Source organism: Chamaea fasciata, unplaced genomic scaffold, assembly GCF_029207755.1.
Source record: "Chamaea fasciata isolate MVZ Bird 193981 ecotype frontalis unplaced genomic scaffold, bChaFas1.0.hap1 SCAF_19, whole genome shotgun sequence".
In the NCBI taxonomy this organism is placed as follows: domain Eukaryota; kingdom Metazoa; phylum Chordata; class Aves; order Passeriformes; family Sylviidae; genus Chamaea; species Chamaea fasciata.
In genome coordinates, this window is record NW_027094104.1 from 7,383,143 (window position 1) to 7,405,423 (window position 22,281).

Here is a 22,281-nt window from a genome sequence, read left to right on the forward strand (position 1 = left end):
AGAAGCCTCCCAGCAGCTACTTCACAGCATCACCTTGACTTTGGGCAGAGAAGTGCCCCAGGGCTCAGTGCTGTGCCACACTTCAGTACGAGCAAGACTACCCCATAAACCTAGGATTTGTTTGCCCAACATGGCAAGGAGAGAACACTCTCACCAAGGCACCAGAAAAGCAGCACATGTTACATTCATGCTGAAGAAGTTGTCGTAGACCCATGTGTAAAAAATGAAACAAAATGAACAACTTGTAAGCATGACAGGCAAAGACCATTTTCAGTTAGTGAACATATTATAATTTTGCTCTCTTCCTGACCAAATTATAGCTTTGATGTCTTATCCAGCATAGAACAGCAATTAGTACAATTACAGCATACAAGACATGAACTAAACCTGAACAAGGCATGTTGTGGTTGCTAGTCTGCATTTAGATTGGGCACATCCGTAATTTGAACCTGTTTCTGAAACATTCTAAGCACCATCAGGTCCTTCTAAGGTCAATGAGAATCACAGACACTTTGCAGAGTGGAGACACTGAGATTTACAGAACAATTAAATCTAAATGCTTTCATCCCATGGCTCTCTGTTTGCCCCCTTAGGAGAGAGGTGTACTGAAGAAGAGTCAAAACAAAAGCAAATGCAACTAAGTCAACCCATCATCCAAGATAGAACATTGAAAAATGCGTCACGAGAAGTCAAACATCCCCCTGACTTGGTCAGACTCCAAGACCAACATCTCAGTTAACTCAGAGGTGGGAGTGATGAAAGATTTCTCAGGGACACATGCAGGATCTCAACCATAACATTTTCTGGAAGAACAGAGCATGTTTTCCCCAGCATTTACAGTGGTGTTTGAAAGAAATGCACTCACCCCAGCTCCTCGCAGAAGCTCACAATGGCATCAAAAGCTGTCATCACAGCTTTGTCAGACTCTTTTAAGGTGCCTTTTTTTTCCTGAAAGTAGACGGAACAAAGAACTGTAGTTTTCACTTTAAATATACACAGATAGAGAAACTCTAGCAATGATCAAATCCAACCCTTCTGAGCTACATGGTGAACAGCTACAGACACCTCCCTGTCTCTGCTCCAACTCCTGCTCACCCATTCCTCTCTAATAGAGCAGGTTCTGGCAGCCTTTTCCTTCCCTGCTTCCCTTCCTTTGCTATCCCTTGAAATAGGGCTCCACACAGCTTTAGACTCAGAAAATTCCATTTTATCTTTTCATATTCAGAGGTTACCACAGGCAAACCAGACCAGAGCCAAGGCAGTGTATCCAGGCAGGTGGGTAGTGTTCTGCAGCTCTCACCTGGATGTTAGAGAGCTCCTTCTTGATCAGGAAGCTGACTTGATCCCGGTCATTCCTTGAGTAATAGAGGCGGCAGCAGGATGGTTTTCCATCTCTCCCAGCTCTGCCAGACTCCTGGTAATATCCAGCCATTGACTTGGCAATATTCCAGTGGGCAACAAATCTGCATGTGGTAAAACGGAGAACATGAGGCTGCAGGTTTCTCAGAGCACTGTACACACCAGTGCGGTGTCTGTGGGCATCAACAACAGCAAAAAACAGGACAGCAAAACATAAAAGAGGATGGAGCACAGCAAGAGAATTTGCTGAAGAGGTGAAGGTTTAGTCCTCTTAACACACAAGACATGGAAAGCAACAGAGCTGTGAGAAAACAAATGCACCTGGACAGCAGGTGAGCAGGATGCCACTCCAAATGGATGGAAAAGAATGAGCCCAGGAGTATCCCAAACATGCATACAACTGTGCAGCTATGAAGACTGAGAATAAAGACAGTGAATTGAGGAGTTTGGGAGATTTTACCATAAAATACAGCATTAATAAAAAAGTTGTATATATTTTGCAGGACACAACTGCACCATTACAAAACACAATTTGAAATACTTTATTTTAAAAAGGCACTGAGCCAAAATCTCCATGGGAAATTCCACCTCACTGTGCTTCTCAGATGAAGACAACCTTTCCTAACCAGCAAATAGGACTATAGAATCATTACTAAATGTTATGTAATCTCTGCAGGAAGGTTTTCAACACAGCACTGCAAGACTGCTTTAAACCTGCTTGTACCTGACTATTCCGCAATTCTGCTTCTACCTGTTTTGAGAGAATTGGACAGCACAGTAATGCTGCCAATGTTTTCAAATCTTCCTCAAAGCCAGCATGACCCAAGGGCAGGTATGATGCATATGGGTGTAGCTAAAGATTAAATGAGAATAACAAGCAAATGTGTTTCTTCAAACACAAACAGACCAGGAACACGCCAAGCAAGAAGTATCAGAGCCCTGCACATTTAAACCCCATCAGGAAGTTTGCTGAAGAAATTGATAAATAACTTTAAGCAGAACTGAACTAACAATGAAGAGAGAGGACCAGATTCCATCAGAAAAAAAAGGGACACCACCTCTGTTTTCCCTTTTGTCCAGAAGAGTCACCTCCTGAAGTTGTCAGACCTGATCTTATTTGATAACATATGCATGGATACTCAGAAATCTGCCAACGCAGAGCAAAGGCTAAGCAGCAGTGCCTTGTTAACTTGGCTTGGGTATAATGTTATTTTTTAAAAAATCCTGTAAAGAATCATTTTAACTGTATTCCTTGTAAACTAACCAGACTACCAGCATATTTCAGCTATATTTCACTTTCAGTCAGCCCTATGCATTTCAGTTACTCTTTGCCTTTTTTAATGACACTGGACAGGGCAGAGTGGCTTCAGCAGGTCATTAATTCATGTCCTAGGAGACTCCTCACTTCTCTGTTTGGAAAGATTCATCAAGGAGTAAAATTGTCACTGCTCAGGGATCCTGTTTCCTGGCAGCGCAGTGACAGGGGAGAGGGGTGGCACAGTTGTGAACTGATGGGATTGGCTCAGTGATATCCTGCCCTTCTCTCACAGGATTCAGAGCAACTTCTGTACGTGGATTTTGAGGATCAGGTCTGGTGTGGGTGTTGTCTGAGCTTATCCCTGTAGTAAGTGATCACAATAATAACTCAGCACAGCCATATTTCAGGGCAGGAATTCTAACACAGAGCCCTTATGGGGACAGCAATCTCAGAGGAACAGCAATGGAAACCACGTGCCGAATTTCAGTCCTTGGACCAGAGCTGTATTTTTATATGGTTATTGCCATTTGTGAGGGGCTATTTTTTCCCCGTTCCATTGCAAGAGATCTCCAAAAACAGCTGGCTCTGACTATTTTAATAGAGGGCGGATGAATTATTTTAGGTGCAGCTTTTCTTTCCACTGCTTTTAAACAGCAGCTATTGCACTAAGACAAGTGAAAGAGACAGCTGTGATTGCACTGAGATGGCTCTTTCTGAAACCCTGGAGGGTGTGGCAGAAAAGCATTCCTCCAATTTTCTTGATTTTGAGGATGACTGGCAAAAAGGAGCTCTGCTGCCTTGTGTTTAATGTTTTTACAAAGCCCTCCCAGGTTTGGTTTTGCTGCTTCTAAGAAAAAATGGTCCAGCACTGCTTTTGTTGCTTTAAGCAATTGTTCATCAGGCAGTTGAGTCAGGTGTATTAGGTAACAGAGCCAGAGACTTTTCCTCTTCCCCCTGCTCAGGTTTCAGTCTCTGATGGTGCACAACACCCAGCCTCACACACCTGACGTTTGCTTTGTCTACTCCCATTCCAAAACTGATGGTTGCAACAATGACAGGGATCTTCTCCTCCATCCATTCATTCTGCACAGAAGTCCTGTCAGCTGCCTTGAGCCCTGGGAAGGAAAAGAAAGTAAACAACACCATAACAAAACAAAACAAACAAACAAACTGTACCCCTCAAAAAAGGAAAAAAAAAAACAACCTGACAAACAAAAACCCCAACCGACCAATCTAAAAAAACAACCCAAACCGGCAAAAAAACCAAACAAAAAACCCCCAAACAAAAAACCAACCCTAAAAACCACAAACAAAACAAAACCCCCAAAAAAGCAAGAAGGAAAGAAACAAGAGGGTTTTCTTTCTCATCCATTCCCCCATTGCAGGCCAATTCCTTCACTAAAACTGACTGATGTACACACTCCTTTCTTCTCAGTGTTTAAACTGGCCAGGGACCAAGCAGAAGTTGGCAACAGCTGTTTTTATTCCAAAGGGAAAAAAAAACCCTAGATCCCCACCCAGGATAAAAGCAGTTGTTATTTTCAGGCCATGAAAGATCCTACAAAACCAACAGCTCTGGAGACAAGGGAATGCCATTGTGGTGAAGGGCCTGCACTTACCTCACAGACCTGATGTGTGAACATCACACAGAGTGCAGAGCACGCCTAGAAAGCTCTTTTCTAGGTAGCCCCAACCCAGGTGGCAGAGTTCAGTTCTCCCAGCTAGTGAGAGATGCAGACTCCAGTACCTGCATGGTAGGCCTTGGCTTTCAGCCCTCGGTAGCTCAGCTCAATGGCCAGCTGGTCACACACATCCCTCATCCTGCAGTACACAATGCCACAGCCGGAGTACACCTGGGAGCCAGGAGACAAAGGCCAGGACACTGCCTGAAGTCAAACAACAAAGCTGCAAATACAGCCCCTCACCTTCCTAGTAGACACAAGGCAAGAAGCATCTCACAAACACACCCAGGTGCCAAGGTTATAGCTGAGCTGCAGAGAGTTATTTTGAGAATTAGTGTTAGAGCAGGAAATTCAACACTTCAAATGCTTCTGCTCATCCCCACCACACTAAAAGAGCAGAACGCAAACACACAATGGTCCAAACCAAGTGGAAATGTTTGTTCCATATTCCTAATCAATTTTCTTTTACCTAATCAATTTTCTTCAACTCCCTTCTGAGGACACCTCTGACAGGAACACAGCCTTCACATTCTACCTGTTTTAGAGGAACTAAAAAAAATACCTGTGCACTTTTAGAGGACTTAGAAAATACACACGAGCACTTTCCTTCCTGGGACCTCCTCCTTTTCTGCCACAGACCTGTCAAGACCCCACCAACCCCGAGAAGATTAGGGTCCATTAAGGTAGATTTTGTCCAGTTTAGTTTTCTTCCCTACAGGTAAAACCTACCCCAGTGGCGCCCTTCACTTCAAGCGCCTTCAGACAGAAATCCTTCAAGTTGGCGTACGGATCAGTCAGGAGCTCTTTGAACTGCACGTCATAGAACAAGTTAGATCTGAAACAAGGAGTCTTAAAGGTGGAAAGTGGCTGCTTGAGCTTGAGTGCTGCCACCACGTCCTCCTGGACCTGCTTGGTGGCAGTGGCAGTCAGGGCCACGCAGGGGGTGTGGGGGATGCGGGTGCGCAGCGAGCCCAGGCGCAGGTAGTCGGGGCGGAAGTCGTGTCCCCACTGGGACACACAGTGAGCTTCATCAATGACCAGGTAGGACAGGAGGTTTCTGGACACCAGGGAGTTCAGTGTTGGCTGGAAGGAAGAGGCAGCTGCCATCTCTGGGGTGATGTACAGGAGCTTTACTTGAGGCTTCTCACTCGCCAAGTCAGCCAGGATGGTTTTCTTCTCCTGGGCAGACAGCTTGGAGTTCAGAGAGCAGGCTTTGATCTTCAGAGCCAGAAGGTGATCCACCTGATCCTAGAGTAAATACAAAATAGAAATGAAAATCAAATGGGAATAAAGAAAGTCAGCAGCACCAAGAAAGATTAGTAGGGTGAGGCCCCAGCTTCCAGCTCCTGGATCAAATCCCAGGACAACACACACCTACAGTCCTGTTATTTACAACTTCAGTTCTGGATGCCTTTTCCTTCACCTGTGAGCTCCATCCAGCTCTTCCATTTAACTGCATTTTTGTGCATCCATTCACTTTAAGACAGTCTTTTCACTGCTAGGGAATACTAGCAGGGATCTGTGCAAAACAACTCATCGCAGGTGCCATGACCTGAACATGTCTCAGTATTTACACTACAGAGTTGTCACAAATGGAAAAAGAACACTCCTGCCCTGCAAGGACAGGGAGCAGTTCACTCCAAAATAACTGAAGGATGTCCTAACACAACTGAGACAGGACAAAGTAAAAGGATCATGCAAATCACCACTGCAGCAGAACCAGAAGTATGGATGAGAATCGTGTCATGAAAACCAAGAAGAAAATGTGGCATCACATCCAGATGAACACTGGCTATACAAATTCACTTCCCTGGCCCCTGCTCACTTGCACTTGACTAGCACCTGACATTTCAGGATAGGAAGAGTCCTGAAAAACAAGTATCTCATTATTTTACTCAATACCTGGTTTCAGTCATTGATTTAATGTCTGTTTTCTGTTCACAGTCATCCCTCAGCCTTCCCTATAATGAACTGCACAGGCTGAACTCTTGAAGTTTGGCAACACTGAAATGCATCATGATCATTTCAGGCACAGCAACCCCTTCTCAGGGCTTGATAAGAAGACTGGGGCTTTACTCCAGCTCTTTCCCCTAAGAGTCATTGAGCCCATCTCAACCTATTTGTAACTCTCTTATCAATGGTATATCTTAACTTCCATTTCACTAATATTGGCCATGCTGGAGTTAAATCAGTAATCCTCACACTTGGAACAAATTGAGTCTTTAGTGTATCTTCCTGAGAAGTATCACCAAGCCTGCTATCATTCTTAATGGGTATTACAGTGAGACCGTAAAGGAGTTAAAATAATTCCACAAATAACAAATCCCAAAGCAGCAGTCTGCAGCACCAGATGTCACACAGTGCTAATGGTCTACACAAGTCTAAGCAATGCTACAGCTGCTACAGGGAATTGTTTCTCCCAACAGGTGATGAAGCAGTAGAAAAGGCAAAATAGAGGGAAAAAGTCTCACAGATGAAAGTGCTCATGGAGCAGCTCTGCTAAACCAGCTTCTTCCCATCACAGACTGATTGCAACAAAAAGACATTTTGATGCAGAATGAATTCTGCCTTCAAAGGCAACTTCACTACTCCTGCAGTAATTACTTTATAGGTAAACGGGCAGGGTTTTTTCTGAGGAAAGATCCATCTTTTGGTGCATTTGAGTTACTCTGCTTTGCTGGAGAAAATGGAGAAAGGCCCAGCTATAGAAACCACCGGGTCATCATTAAAGGCAAAACCATCCTTTTAGAGAAACGCAAAGTATCACACCAGAGATACTCTGCTGTCCTCACCTATCCCAGGGTAAGGAAAGCACACTGAGACATCAAGAGAATCCAGAGGGAGGTCAGCAGCAGAGACTCGTGGGCAGAAAGACAAGAGGGCAGCTGCTGTGCCTCCAGAGGCTCCCAACCCCTTCCCTGACTGCTGTTCCCCAGCTAACAGGAGACAGTTACCTGGATCAATGCAATCAGAGGTGAAATGACAATGGTGATGCCCACTGCCAGAACTGCAGGAAGCTGGTAGCACAAGGATTTCCCCGCCCCTGTGGGCATGCACACAAAGACATCCTTCTCTCCTGCAAAAACAACAGAAGAAAGCTCAAGGCCTCTGAGTGGTGTTGAGTTCCTGGGGCTCAGGCTGGAGGGGTGGGCAGGAACAGCACGTGTGTGCATGTACCAGGTGGTGTAGCAACTAAACACTTCAGTTGAGTTCTAAAAGCACAGCCATGCTTTGCATGCCAGCAGTGGTTTCCTTCAAAGAACCTCAGATTGCTTTGTAAACATTCAGAGGCAGCTGTACAAAAGTACCAGAAGATACACAGAAAGCAAGATAAAGAGAAGTTATTCATGCTGAATCTCCTCCAGAAAAGCTGCTTTCACTCATTTTACAGACCTCCACCCACCACATTACCAGCCCTATGCCAGAACTTCACCACATCCTCTTAAACCTTATGCCAGAAAGACCCCTCACATGAAACAGGAGTGAGAAATCCCAACCACATTGATAATATCCTACAGTGAGTGTCTGCTCCTGCACTAACCGGGATCCAATTCAAGCCAGGAAGGTGCCAGTGACACCAGGTTAACAGGTGAGACACCTTGCACACAGAATCCCACTTCTGACAGCTCTGTTGTCAGCTGTGAATGGTGATAGATGGAAACTGAACTGGGCACTGTTCTCATTCACAGAGGGCTGCTGGGGGAGCTGGCAGCTTGTTTGTGTGAGCTGCCTATTCACCCCCAGCTGGCTGCTGAGGCGTGTCAACATAAGCACAGAAATGTTTCTGATAATGGCCCGATGATTCTGAGGATCTCAGCCATGCCAAGAAATCAAGTCCTCTGCTGGTATTGTCTTTAACATGAGTACAGTTTTACTCTGAAAATGTCCGAATGTTAACAGGTTTGATGTCATCTGACCACAAACACGCTGGCAGGTGTGAGGAGACAACTAGAAAAGACACCAATAATGCTGCACTTTCCCATTTCCCCTTTGCACGGACGATACAATGGCGGCGTTACAAAAGGAATGGCAGAAGAAGACACAGAGCACGTGTGCAGCACGTGCTCCTGGGCCACCAAAACCATCTGAGAGCAGAGGAGGGTGTGGAGGGCCGGGCACTCCTGCTCACAGCGGACACAACAGCAGCTCCTGCAGTGTCACCCGCAGGGAGACGGACACCCAGCCGTATTCCACACGTCTCCCGTGCCGAGCCTCACCTCGCGCCACAGCCATGGTCGCACTTTCCTGCAGGGAAGTCTTGAAGGACTCGAAGCCGAAGACCTTCTGCAATGCTTTCCGGACCCTGCCCTCCAGGCCCGGGGGAGCCTTCCCGCTCATCCTAAGGGTGCTGCGAACAGGAATCTGAGCTAGACCCGGACGCTGCCACCCTCCTCTGCCCGACCCCCTGCCACCTGCACGGCCTCCCCCAGGGCTTCCCTGCCACACTCCCCCTTTTTTGGGCTCTCTCAGGGACGCTTATCCAGACCCCCCTCACTGGAGAGGGCCACAGTGTGTTTACTGTGGGTTAGCCCCCTCGCCATGGGGCGCAGCACAGAGGGCTCGTAACGGGAGCTCTCAGCGCCCCCCAAACCGACCCGCACCCGATGTGGAGGGGGCGTGGGGGCAGGCAGCTCCTTCTCAGCCGCCCCCCTTCCCTCCCAGGGGCCCGTGTCCCCTGTCCCCCCTCCGCCCTGTTCCGGCCCCCGCCCTCCGCGCCCGCTCCACACCCGGCAGGTGCTGTCGCGGCGCCACAAAATGACGTCAAACCCCTCAATTAAAGGGCCAGCCCGCGCACTTTTCATCCCCTCTCCTCCCCCGGGACGCTCCGCTGCTCCTCGCGGAGGGTTTTCCCCTCCGGCCGTGAGCTCCCCGGGCAGTTTCTCGTCGGGCGGCGAGGGCGGGATTCCCCCGGGGCGCCGGGAGCCCGCTGAGGGCGGAAGGAGGGCGGCGTTGCCATGGTGGCAGCGCCGGGTACGTCATCCCCGCGCGCCGGAAGTGCGCCCTGGCTGAGGCGGAAGATGGCGGCGGCGAAGCGCAGCGTTCTCTCCTCGCTGGCGGTTTATGCCGAGGACTCGGACCCGGAGTCGGACAGCGAGGCCGGCACGGCGGGGAGCGATGGGGGAGCGCCCACGGGTGAGGGTGGGCGGGGGACTGGGACAGGCGGCCGGCTGGGGCGCAAGGGTTCCCCCGCGCGGCCCGCGCCGGCCTGGCGCTTTCCCCTATGTGAAGGGAAGGCCCCGCATGCTGCTGCCTTCTCTTTCCTCACCGTTTTCCTTTTCTCTTCCTTCTTAGGAGAGAAAGGAGGCCTGGTCTCAGTTGGGTACGGAGAAGATGACTTTACCCGCCTGGATGGGGACGAGGAAGGCTACGAAGAGGAGGACGATGAGAACAGCAGGCAGTCAGTAAGTACCTCCCTGCTCCGGGAGCTTGTCCTGACCCCTTGCACAGGCTGTAGAGGCTTTTCTCTTTCAAATAAAAACCCCGAATAGCCACCCGTGATGGAACCCGGAATATGTGACTCCTCGTGTGGGTTTCTGCACTTTCCACCTACTCCTTTCCTCTTTGTTTTAAAGCAGAAAGCATTTGCCCTGAAATCCATCAGCAGCTCGGCACAGCTTGTGTTGCTCGTTACTGTGTTGGTGTCGTTGGACTCTTTTATGGGAAAAAGGCTGTTACAGCCACTCCAAATAAAAGCTGTTCTTTGAACATAATTGACATATAAGAACCTTGTTACAGGGCTATATTGTCAGCTGGTGGATTAAAAAGAATAAACTCCTGTGCTGTCTTAAATTATCCTTTTGTGTGGAGCTCAGTCCCCTCCCTGCAGCAGGTCACCTTGATGTGATGACAGTGTCCTGTCTGTGTGTGGGGGGCTTTTGTCTGTCCCAGGTGCGTGGCAGTGTCTGATGTCACCTGAATTCTGGGACAACGCCAGTGTGGGGGACAGGCAGGGAGCTCACAGTCTGTGAGTGCAGCTGCATCACACAGAAGGGTGTGTGGTTGTGCCCTGGCTCTGGGCTAGTGAAATAATAAGTTTGGAGGGGAAAAGGGGAAGGTCTCATCTCCTTTCTTTCTCGTCACCCTTTTTCTTACCACTGTGTGATCCTCTCCCTGTTCAGTTCTTTCTTCTACAGCATAGCCAAAAACCCAGGGCTGCTTGTACAACTTTTCCTCACTGAAATCTGCTCTGTGTGTTAGATCAGTCTCTTAGGAGACACTGTTTTCTGCCCAAGCTGCAGCCAAGGAATCCCTCAGTCTCTTGTTCCTGCTTTAAGTTGTTCTGTTCTGTTGCCCCTGGTGTCTCCCTTAGCAGAGCAGTGAAGCTTTTTACTGCTTCAGTGATCATTCTTTTTATATCCAGCACTTCTAGACTCTGTTCCAGTGAGGTCTCTGTGGTTCAGAGGAAGGCCTGTGTGTGATCCAGGTGCAGTTCGTGTTGTAAAGGGGCTGTGAATGGAGTGGCTTCACTGCACACACAGCTTTTGGGGCAGGGTGCAGCTGTCCATCATCAGCTGCCGTTCAGGAAATGACAGTCAGACAATGTCAGTCACTCTGGTGTCAGCCAGGGGATCTTGCACAGGTTTGTGGTTACAGTGCAGGTTGCACAAGTTACTTCCTTTTTTTCCTTTTCCATTAAATATTCTCTGAGCAGACTTGAAAACTCCCTTGGCATTGCTTGTGCTGGTAGTTTGTGAGGGTTGTGAGTCGTTTAGAGAAAGCAGGGTGAGGTGGACTCAGGCTGTCCTATTCTTTGCTCTGTACAACCCAGTGGGTGTTTTAACTACTTTTAGCAGTGACTGAGAAGCCTCTGGTTTTATTCAAAGCCAGTTCTCAGAAATGCTGCTTTGTTTGTTAATGTTGTTACTCCCTGCTAGGTGAGAAGTTTTTGAGAGCTGTTTCAGTTATTGTCTGCAACATGGATAATTCAACCGATTCTTGCTTTGATAAAAATCACTTTTATCTACATAATAGAGACTCTAGAGGGGAGAGCAATCTCGTTTGTGGTAAACACCAAGTTAGTTGGTTCTTTTCCAGTTACAAACTCACTAATTAACCTTTGACAGTCTGGGCTGAATTATTGTCATATGTACATCTTTCAGAAAGGGAAGCTGGAGAGTAGCTGAAGTGAAGGAATTTTTGTCTCACATCTGTGAGAGGGCCTCTTAATTCAGTGAATTAAAACCTAATTACCTTATTGTGTGGTCAGTCTAGCTTGCCTTGTCACAACTGCCTCATGTGCCAGTGCTTTGAGGTGGGCAGTTCCTTGTAAACTCTTCCTTTCAGCAGCACCTCTCATTTCACTTTTTTCTTTTGTTTCCCCTTTTAAAGCTGAAACATCGAGTTCATGTTTTGGGGCCAACATTGAAATCTGTGGGAAAGTTTGGAAGAAAAAGCATTTTGCTGAGTTATGTGAGCATGAAAAACACTTTCTGCTCCTCAAACTTGTTTTGAACCCAGAGTGTGTGTTTATGTCCAGAAACAGGGGTACCTGGAGGATGCCCAGTGAGGGGACAGCAGCTTTACTGCCAGTGGGGACCAAACCAGAGCTTCCTGCTCACCTGGTGTGGATTTTCACACCATGCTGTGTTCAGTATTTTGAGCTCTCACAGGGCAGAAGTTCCCCCAGTTCTTTGGTTTATTTCTGGTTCATAAAATAATTTTTTTTTTTTTTTAATGGGAGACTGTTAGCTGGAATTTGTCAGTGTTCCCTTCTGTGGAGGTTCACAGCACCTGTGAGGAGGTGCCCCAGCAAGGAGGTTGTATCTGCTGGATCCCTGGAACCTGGTGCTGGGCCAGAGCCTCTCCAAGCTGCATGTTTGGTTTGGTGGCAGGCCAGCTGTGTGTCCTGTGTGTGTTGCTGATGTTTGGGATTATCACAGGCCTTGCAAATGCTGCTTTTTTGGTGGGTACTGCTGAACAGAGGCTCTTCAATCACCACCTGCCAGCTAGAGGGGACAGAATTATCAAAGGACAAATGCTTTTTTTTCCCCCAGTTCTGCTGCTTCTTGTTGTCTAATTCTGAGTATTCCAGAGCTGCATGAGTTTTGTAGGGATAACTGCTACTGAGTGATGCTTTTGCCTACAAAAACCCCCCCAATCCAAACAAACACTTCTTCCTCTGACTATAGGACTTGTTTTCTGGTTGTGAGTGGGTGGGACAAAACTACCCTCCATGGAAAGGGTTTTGGACTACTGCTGGGCTGCTGAATGCCCTTTGCTGTTAAGTTCAGTTACTTGCCAGGCCTGCTCTTTAAGCTTAATCCTGTAAATTCTTGTCTTGTAGGAAGATGACGATTCAGAGACTGAAAAACCTGAGGCTGGTGACCTAAAGGTATTTGAAAGTGTGGTCTGGTGGTGGTGGGGAAGCTCAGTACAAGAGGAGTAAGTCTTAACAGCATGGCTTGGTGTTCGTTTGTGATCTGTAGTTAGTTCTACACCTTTTGTAGCTTTAACCTGTGCTCCTGACTTTAGTTCTGGCTTCTATCAAAGGTGGTTAATAGATCACAGGGGGAGTCACAATGAGGGTCAGCCTTCATGAGCGTGCTCCTGTTGTGCACTAGATCTGAAGTTTGCTGACAGCATCTCACCTGTTTTGCAGTGATGTGGGAGGTGCAGCATCCAGTACAGAATTCTCTATGACCACGGTTAGTTGGAATAATTTCTTCATTTAGAACAACTTAATGAATAAATGATCCTGTGCTCTTAGAGGCCGTGGAAGGCCAAAATCAATTCAGTTCTCTCCAGCTCTGTCCTTCCGAATGAAGCAGTTTTGTAAAGGTCGTAGATAAATTTAAGAAGTGAAATAAGATCCCCAGATAATAGCTATTATCATAAATAGTTGAAATCGTCGTTTATCTTGGGATTTCACCTTGTTTCTGCTGAACAGCAGATGTTCAACAGCACACAAGACTGTGTGCTAAAAGCTGGTCAGGCTGGATCAGGCTAAAAGTTGGAGGACAAAACACCAAATCCATTTGAAACTATAGACAACTGTATTAAATTTTTATGTTGGTTCCGTAGAAGCAGTCCTGTTTGTCAGGGATGCTGAGTTATGAACAATTGCAAGGGCGTTTATTTTATCCAGCAGCTTCCTCAAGGATGCAGACAGTCCTTAAACTCTGCTATGAAAACCAGAGGACTGTGCTGCAAAGCAAAACTCTGTAGAGAATTCTATTTACCACAGGGCTTTGATAGGCTAAGATGAAGGCAAATGAATGTGTTTAGCTATTCTGTTCTATTTGAATTCGTTTTCTAGCAGCACCTTCTTCCAGGCCCCACAGTATTCTTATGGATTTACAGTGACACACAGCTGGAAATCTTGGCAGCTGCACTGCAGCTGGGGAAAGTGTGTGAAATGGCTCCCAGGCACTTGGAAATGGAATGTATTGTCTCCTTTCCTTGTTGCAAGAAAGAAGTTTTTTTTTTTGAAAGAAAGGAAAAGGGAATCTTTAACTTTTATCCTTTTTCCACTTACGCATTTTTGCCCTGGTAAACATGCCAGCAAGATGTTTCTGTAAAAACTGCTGGATTCAAATGTGTACTATGAAATCAAAATATGGGATTTCCTTAGGAGATAAATTTGGTATAAATCAAGTTTTTGAAGTTGTGTAGTAGGGCCCTGTTGCAGTTCTGCCTTCTCTAAAAGGGAGCTATAGGACTTCAGGGCAGTGGAGGATAGGTCTGGCAGAGAGAAAGAACAGAATTAGACTGCAGTTGATCTTATCTGAGTAATCATACATGACAGGAATCTCACCACTGGATTGTGTGGTTGCTGCTTTAATATGTCACTGACATTTCATGTTGGCTTGTTTAAAAAGCCTCTTGCTTTCAGTGAGTTTTGTGTGCTGCTTTTTTTTTTGCACTTCTGAAGAAAAGCCACACATGGCCCCAGAGCAGTATTTCACCTTCAGTGAGGAAGCAAAGAAATAATGAATGTATTAAAAATGAAAAGCATTTTGTATCTTAGTAGACTGTGCAATAGTAATTCTGCAAGAGCTGAAAATTTGAATTAAATAAAATAAAGGTGGTATGTAATTCCTGCCTTCCCAGCATGGCACGAAGGGAGAGGATTTGAGAAGAGTAGGAGAGAGGCAAAGCTGAACTGAGTCTAAAACTCAGCGGTTTCAGACTTCCATGTCATCCTTAATAGATGTCTTCAAACACAGGTGAAAAGGGGAATTGTCTCCTTTGACCTTTTGGGGGGTTTTTTTTTTTGAATATTAAGTCATAGCTGTGGAGCCAGCTGGCACTGGGCAGGGTAGAGCTGTGGAGGCAGCCCCGTGCTGTGCTGGTGAGGGGCACTGGGGGCACTGGGGCAGCTGCACCAGCCATGCTGTTAAATTCACTTGGGATGGGGAGAGATGGAACATCCCCGTGGAAGTATTTGTACTTGGAGCAGTTGCAAATGTTTCTTTTCCCCCTTTTTCCACCAAGTGGCAGTGTTCTTCTCCATCCTCACTGTTTGGAGATTGCACTGTCTGTGGCAGCTAACAAGCGTTGCAGTTACTGTAAATCCAAAGTGCAGCAAAAAGGGAGGCCCTTGATTATAACTTGTTAACACTTTGGGGTAACTTAATTTTGTTTTGAACCTGCAGAGGGCTGTAGTTGTGCCTGCTCAGTTTCATGGAGACATCAGAGACCTGGAAATATGTTTAAATAGATTCCCCATGCTCTTCATATAGGGCTAGGGCTTTTCCAAGGTCTGAATCTGACCGTAGGCAGAAAGTAAATAATTTAAAATGCATGAATGAGGAAAAAGAAATGCAATTCATCAGTCAGTTATATTAATTTCAAGCACTGAATATATTTTTTTTTCTTTTTTTTTTTTCCTGTTGTTTTGGCTCTTAGTACATATTGTGCACAAACTACCTAGAGTTCATACCTTGAATAATGGAGCCAGGTTGTGTGGAGCAGTTCCTTGTTGCTGGTGCCTCCCATGATTTGCCTCGTTGTGCACTTGGATACTGTCAGACACAAAACCTCCAGAAGCATCAGTTGTGGATGGAGTCAGAGACAGAAAGTGGGGAATGATGTAAAAATTCTTTGGTAAAGTGAAGGTGGGGAGAGTGGAATTTGGAGCCTGCCTCAAATAGCCCCGCTGGGAAGATATTTATTTTATATTTGTCTCAGGTTTTTCTCTTGATTCCAGGGAATCTGCCCTTGTTGGTTTTGATGAAGGGGCACCTCTGGCTGTTCAGCCCTAGGGGAAGCCAATACAGTGCTGGTTGGGACTGCAGCTTTCCTGTGGGTTATTTTTTTGCCAAGGAGCAAGTCCCAATAAGCTTTCCAAGTTCTAACATTGTGATGTCAAAATGCTGTTTTCTCTCTACTCTTGGCAAGATAGAGAAGTTTTTATGCACCTGTTTGGAGGAAAAGGTGTGCCAGGAGGCGGAGGATATTTAAACCTCATCAGTCACCTGGAAGCATTTTCCAGAGCAGACTTCTGGCCCATGGAATTCATGTTAGTGAGCATCTGTGAGTTATTCAAAAACACACTGTGCTTGCAGCAAAAAGCAGAATCTTTCTCTTTAAGCAGCAGATTCAGATATATTCAGTTGCATACTGTAACTACATTTTAAAGTGCTTCAGGCACTCACGGGAAACTGGAGATTCAAATCTGAGTAGAACTAGCTGCTCTTCCAGAAATCAAACCTGGATGGATGTGCCCAGGTTCTGGAACAGAACAGGTTTGTCAATGGTCACAGTTGCTTTTACCTGAGCAGTCAGCAATTGTAAACAAGCATCTGCCTTAAAAGCACCTTAGAAACAAAACCTTCTGCTTTGAAGGGAAAAGAAATAGGCAACAAAATCTGTTGTTTAACAGTGCTGTTAAAGCAGTGAAATCCACAGCCTGGATGAATTCTTTGTGCCCTTTCCTCAGCTGATGGAGCCCTGGGTACAAGGTGAAGGAGGTTTGGGGTTGGGTGTGAGATGTACTGGTTTGAAAGGACAGGGTTAAGGGGCTGCAGGTTGCTGGGGCTCTGGCCAGCAGCTGGCTCTGGTTACATCCTTGATGCAGTAACAAGATAAAAGCTTTGAGAGCTTACTAAATGGACCAGCCCTGCTGGAAAATGAAAAATGAACCTTAAAATATTGACCTTGTGCTCCAAGCCTCACCTGAGGGGTTCTGTGCTTCATACTGGAGGGCTGGATGAAGATCAGGTTGCGAGTGTTGATCAAGTACAGAGCCCAGCCCTGCAGCTTGGGTCCTGGAGCTTTCCCAGAGGGAAATCATTAACTCTTGAGCCTTGATTGTTGTATCAGGACCAGCTAGTGCAGGAAAGCTAAGAAATTTGCCACTCCCTTGGCAGGTGAATGCCTGACACATGGTAGCAATTTTTCAGAACAGGTGGCTGCTTTGATGTTTTCCTTTCCTGATTTTGTTTTAAGGGTCCCCTCTACATCCTCGAGGTGTTGTATGGAGAGGCAGCCAAACCAGGATCTAGCAGAAGGCTGTCAAATTTTCAGAGGAATACTGTGCCTCTAAGCATGTCTAAGTACCTCCTCTTGATAATCTCTTTATTATGCTCTTTATTATGTTTAGCTTTTATTGATCCAGCATACCTGTAAAGCAATTCTACTGTGTTACGATGTGTAGGTGTGTACTAATACTTAGAGGCTTTTGACTGCAGTGGGTTTTTTTTTTAAATCTGCCTTAACCTGTTTGTTTAAATACCAAAATTATCTTGATTTAAAGTAGAAGTGGTAAGGACTGAGAACCAGTAAATGGGTGTGTATGCAGTAATGTAATCCCTGAAATTAACTCTTACTTTGATAAGGCATATTATTTTTTTCTGAATTCACCATGCATTCATCAAGCCAGGCTCTCCAAAAATGCTTGAACCTGCTCATTAACTTTCATCTCAGGTGTAATTATTTTGCTCCATAGAAGGGGAAAAGTATGTTTGGGAGAAGTTGTATCCTTAATCTGGCCTTGCATTATGCATGACTGTGAGCTCACCTCTGTAAACACTTTCAAAGCATGAACTGTGCAGTTCCCAGGGTCGAGGTCAAGGTTAGAACTCCAGTGGTTTGTTTCCTCACTCATTCCTTTGCCTGGAAGCACAGCCTGAAGGTGCCAGTGATAAGCACTGTGTCTCGGATTCTTTTTCTGTGTTTTAGTTTCCTTTTAATATAATTGTGTAAAATGCTGTCTGTGCTTCCAAATCCGTGTAGTTTTCCCTTGCTTTAGGTTTGAAGTCGCTTTTTCAGAGCTCTTTAGAGAGAACCAGAGGGTTTTGCAGAGAGTTTAGAGGGGAGTAGAGATAACTCAGCTGCAAATGCTGTTCTCTGCACTGCTACAGTGAGTGCCCAGACATGAAACCAGCACGTAACTGGTTCCCATTTTATCTGGGTGAACCTTGGTTATTGCTAGAGAATATCACAGGCAGTCAAAGCTGTTCTGCATCTAGGAAGCAAAACAACATTTGGCATCTGGGATTATTTTGCCCCTTGCCACACGTACTCCTGTCTCCAGCTCTGTCTGAAGGGAGACAAATCACAGCCTTGTTGGGCTCTGAAACTGAAATACCTCCTGGAGAGCTCCTGGCTTCCATCCAGCTCTGGAGCTGTTTGGAAGATGAGACATGTCCATGGACATGCTTGTTCCTTCCTCCCCGCCGGGCATACATGTTGCAGCAGACTCTTCCCTCCCTGCAGTACTAAATACCAGGGATTATTGACACAGGTGTGGCTTGCCTTCCTCCAAAGAAGAGCCAGGCTTGTTCTGTTTGTCTTTAAACTTGAAGAAAAGTCCTTTCTGGAGCTGCTTCCCCTTGCATATTTCACCTGATAAAGGTCTGAGTTCTTCAAGTCCAGCTCTGTAGCTGCAATTATTTCTGGCCGCTGTTCTGAGCATGCAGGTCTGTGCATGTCAGAGTGCGAGGCTGAGCAGTCAGCACAGATGGAGCATTGCCTCAAATACCAGCACATAGCTGAAAATAGCTCCTTCCAGCTGTCCTGTTCTGGGTACAGAAGGAGCAAAATCTGGATAAACTCAGTGGGATCCATTCATGGAGGAGTGAATTTCTCACTGAAGAGACTTGCTCTTACACCTTGCCTCTACTCCAAACCATGAAGAATTTTTAGTGCTCTGTGTTAGGGGAGAAAGCTTGTGCGAGAAGTTAATTTTGTCAGCTCTCCTGAGCCTTTCCTTTGCTGCTGTGAGGCTTCAGAATTTTCACAGCCCACCTTCACCTTCTACTTGATTCTGCACTGCATCAAGCTGTAAAAAATAAAATCCTCGAAGTAGCTTGACACCTCCAGCCTTGTCCTGTCTTGCTGGTACTTCATCAGTGAATTTCTGTTTCACTGTAGGAAGTAAAAGTGACTTGAAAGCAGAACTTTTGGGCTGTGCAGATCAGGGACAGGCTGCTGGGAGCTGTTGTGCTCCTGTGTCTGTGAAGTGAAGCAGGTAGCTTTGGGACCAGGCTCCACTGGGAAGCAGCTGTTATTAGCTGTAGCTCCACATGGAAAGCAAAAGTTCTGGCACACAGTTCCTTGACTGGAAATTGCTCCTAACAAATAATCTTTGTCAAATATTGAGATAGCATATGTCAGGTGAATGGAGTCAAGTTTCAAAGAAGCTATTTAAAGGCTTTTTGCTATGAATGCTTCCATTCTTAAGCACTTTCTCACTGAAATGTTTTGCCAGGTCTTGGCTGGGATTTTTTCAGTGGGATTTTTGTTGGTTTGTTTTGTTTTTTTGGTTTTTTTGTCTTTTTTCATTTCGTTTATGAATGTGGATTTTTAGATGTAATTTAGCTGGAAAAGTAAAAGGCAGTGTCAGCTACACACATTTTGATAGGGAATATCTGAGGAGCTGACTCTCTGGTTTGTTCTTCCTTCCCTTTCTGTCTGTGATTGTATCTCCAAACAGATTTGTAAAGCCTGTACATAAGTGTCACTGAAGGGTGGATGTATCAGGGATTCTTTTCCTCTGGTGGCTTATTTCTGAGCTGCTTGACTTCTCTTGGTATCTAGATCATGGTCCCTACAGGTTTTGCTTAGTTAAATTTCTTACGCTGAGCTGGGCACTTTGCCTGGAGCTATGCAGCAGAGCTGGCAAACAGGATATGGCTGTAGGAAATGTGCTTGTTTCAGGCTTTCTCTTGGGATTCTCCTCTCTCACAATACCAGAAAAAAAAAATGGGGGGAGGAGGAATAAAAGCATTGTACTCCTGTTGCCTGGCTTTCTCCTCCCCAGACTCTAAATGCACTTGACATGAGTCTGTTTGCTGCCTTCAGCCTGGGTGCACAGCAGCATCAGGCACATCTGGGGAACAAGAAATGGAATCGTTGTTGTCGTGCACTTTTAATATTAAATGAGACATTTCTGGTGTTCTGTTCCCATGAGCACTTCTGATCTTTGTAGAGGAATAGTAAGAACATGATTGCTACCATGTTCCTTTAAAACAAGAAAAGAAAGGGGAGGGAAAAAAAGTGTGATTCAGGGTTTGGGGTTGTCTTTCTCCTGCTGCCTGCATGATGTAGACATTTCACCTGTTTGCTCTGGCAAGGCCATCATCACTGTTGGCTTAGACAACTCTTCTAACACTTTCTGCTAAGTTATAGTTTCTTTCCATCATACTCAGCCAAGTGAGGCTGTTTCTGTGTTGGGAATACGGGAGATATTCTGAATTGTGGAGAGGAGGGGAAATAAAAAGCGTTTGTTTCTGGCGCTTGCTCAGGTTCAAGAAATCCACTGGAACAGCTGTTGCAGCAGATCCCCTGGCTACTGGTGGAAGGACTGTACTGAAAAATTCTCTGCAATGTCTTCAAGCTAATACACTGGTTGACAATGACATGACTGGTCTGTACATTTTGTGGCTGACAGTTTAAATTTGCATTGAATTTATGTGCAATTAATCAGGTGAAGTAGTTGGGAGAGAGAAGAAATTCTGCAACTTGAGCATTTGCTGTTAAAAAAAAATGTTGAGGGGGAGGTACTGTCTAGTTGTTTTTAATATTACCTGAAAGTCAGTGGAAAAATGAAGCTGCAGGATTCAGTTGGCTGCAAGTCTGGAATGCAACTGAGCAGTGGCAAACCTGTCATCAGCTTCACCATTCCTTAAAATTTCCATCTTAGTTAAAGCCGTCAGGGTCTGGTTTTGTATCTCCTGCCTCCCTCTTGAACCATTTCTCCTGGTAGTTTGAAGTGCACCTGCACTGACATGTGCACCTGCTTCTGCAAGAATTGCCTGAATTTGTACCTTGTGGCGACAGTTAATGCCAACGGTTGTGTTGGATGTGAGCATTGTGCTGGATTTATGGCTCTTGTTTCAGCAAGGATTTAGTGAGCCTTGCTTTAAGTCACTCCATTCTTTCCATTAAATAAAGCTCTTCTGGGCAAGCCTGTCCAAACTGGAATTCATCAGTCTCAGATTCATATTGTTTCGTTTCCTTCCTTTAATCTCTGTTCCGTGCTGTGAGGATTGTGTTTGGTTGTTTTTATTTTCCATGGAGCCTGAGCAGACGCTGTGTTTTATGTAACTGCATGGAGACACTGTAGGACTGAAAAGACGGTTTATATTTCACCCCAGTGAGGTGAAAGCTTCAGGCAAAATGCAGCTCTTTCCTTATGTGTGTGTACACACAGTCCCTTCATCTTGCTCCTCTCTAACTGATGATGATACATGAAAACTGAAGCAGCACTCTGGGGGCTCATGAGCCAGGCTCTTGCAGGCAGAGTCATCTTGTCCAGGGCCTGAAAAAACCATTTGTCTTGGGAAAGTGAAAAAAATAAAAAACCTTTTCCTAGACTCAAACAGGATTAGTAACAGCATAAGTGTTGTCTGCTGTCTGTGAGCTGATGTGCACAATTGTTCTTGGAAGCACAGAAATCTATGAAAAATATGTGGTTTGGGTTTTTTTTTTTCTAATACTTTGTCCATAGCAGGTTGTGCTCTTCAGAGTCTGCTCTTTATTACTCTCCAGATCAGGGGAAAGGAGTCTCTCTCCTGCTTGTTTTTCTGTTTCCAGTCTTCCAGCTTGGCTCTGGAGCACCATGGCATCCCTTGGCTCCTTTCAGTGGCTTTGTTGGAGTGAGGCTGTCTGGCTTTGGGCCCTTAAACTGTTGATCCTGTGAGATGAAGGCTCCAGAGGAATAGGCAGCCACAAAATCAACTTGCTGAGTGCATGATAAAGGACAGTATTGCCTTTTTTTTTTTTTTTTAAGTCAGTCAAGCTATAAGTGAATTTAGAGTTGCTTCTGTACAGATTTTCAGGGGTTTGGTTTGTGAAGACTGTGGTACAGGTGCCACTAGCAAGGTCTTAACCTTGTTATTTTTGAAAGGCCTCAGAATTCAAATGGAAATGAACCCTTTAAGTGATGCCTTTAGCTCTGATATGCTTGAAATCTCTAATAATTTCATATATTTACTCTGATAGGGAGATTTGATATAAAATCCTTCCTGCTGGAACCACTCACCTGCTTGATTTATTGCTCCATGTGAGATACTGATACATAACACAGTGGGTATTGGTGATGTAATCTACAGAGAGATCACCTTTGCCTAAGTGGATTTAGGTAACTTCCCTACATAAAATTCAGTTACCTTCAAATTTTCCATTTTTTAAATGCTTTGGAATTCCTTTAGTAATCTCTCATCCACGCATAAATATTTCTTCTCTTTCATAACCAAAAGGTAGCAATTTTTCAGTATCTATTGCACCTTATTTTTCCACTTGGTGATTCTCCATTTCATTCCACTTAATGTGTTAGATTAGATCTGCAGATCTGTGGTTTTTATGCTGTCTTTCCTAATCAGTTCATTGTACTCATCGTGTGCCTCAAACTTAAATTAGCCTAAGGGGGTGTAGAACAGTTCTTGTTGTGTGATTGCTCCACTGGAGGTTTTTAGAATGTTCTGGATCTTCAGGAGATACTCAGAGGTTTGAACAAGACTCCTTAAACCTTGCATCTGCCAAACTTTGGTCAAGTTGTTGATGCTTGGCCTTGTAGTTTTCAACACCAAACTGAGC

General features: G+C 45.4%; 2 protein-coding genes across 5 annotated transcripts in view; one reads left to right on the plus strand and one right to left on the minus strand.

Moving 5' to 3' along the window:
- The window catches only part of RECQL5 (RecQ like helicase 5), a 37,949-nt gene extending 28,753 nt beyond the window's left edge, over positions 1 to 9,196 (minus strand). For 2 of the 3 annotated variants that reach the window (XM_066200763.1, XM_066200764.1), the window contains exons 1-7: positions 8,517 to 8,692; positions 7,254 to 7,375; positions 5,029 to 5,547; positions 4,365 to 4,470; positions 3,621 to 3,732; positions 1,301 to 1,463; positions 866 to 948 (exon numbers count right to left, since the gene is read on the minus strand). In XM_066200763.1, the coding sequence (XP_066056860.1) occupies positions 866 to 948; positions 1,301 to 1,463; positions 3,621 to 3,732; positions 4,365 to 4,470; positions 5,029 to 5,547; positions 7,254 to 7,375; positions 8,517 to 8,637 (1,226 nt within the window). In that variant the 5' untranslated portion in view covers positions 8,638 to 8,692. Of the gene's footprint in view, positions 1 to 865; positions 949 to 1,300; positions 1,464 to 3,620; positions 3,733 to 4,364; positions 4,471 to 5,028; positions 5,548 to 7,253; positions 7,376 to 8,516; positions 8,693 to 9,094 lie in introns of those variants that run through there. The other variant, XM_066200762.1, reaches the window with a different exon arrangement.
- A 55-nt stretch (positions 9,197 to 9,251) lies between these two features.
- SAP30BP (SAP30 binding protein) overlaps positions 9,252 to 22,281 on the plus strand; it is a 29,667-nt gene continuing 16,637 nt past the window's right edge. The window contains exons 1-3 of one of the 2 annotated variants that reach the window (XM_066200766.1): positions 9,282 to 9,432; positions 9,592 to 9,701; positions 12,584 to 12,631. In XM_066200766.1, the coding sequence (XP_066056863.1) occupies positions 9,318 to 9,432; positions 9,592 to 9,701; positions 12,584 to 12,631 (273 nt within the window). In that variant the 5' untranslated portion in view covers positions 9,282 to 9,317. Of the gene's footprint in view, positions 9,433 to 9,591; positions 9,702 to 12,583; positions 12,632 to 22,281 lie in introns of both variants that reach the window. The other variant, XM_066200765.1, reaches the window with a different exon arrangement.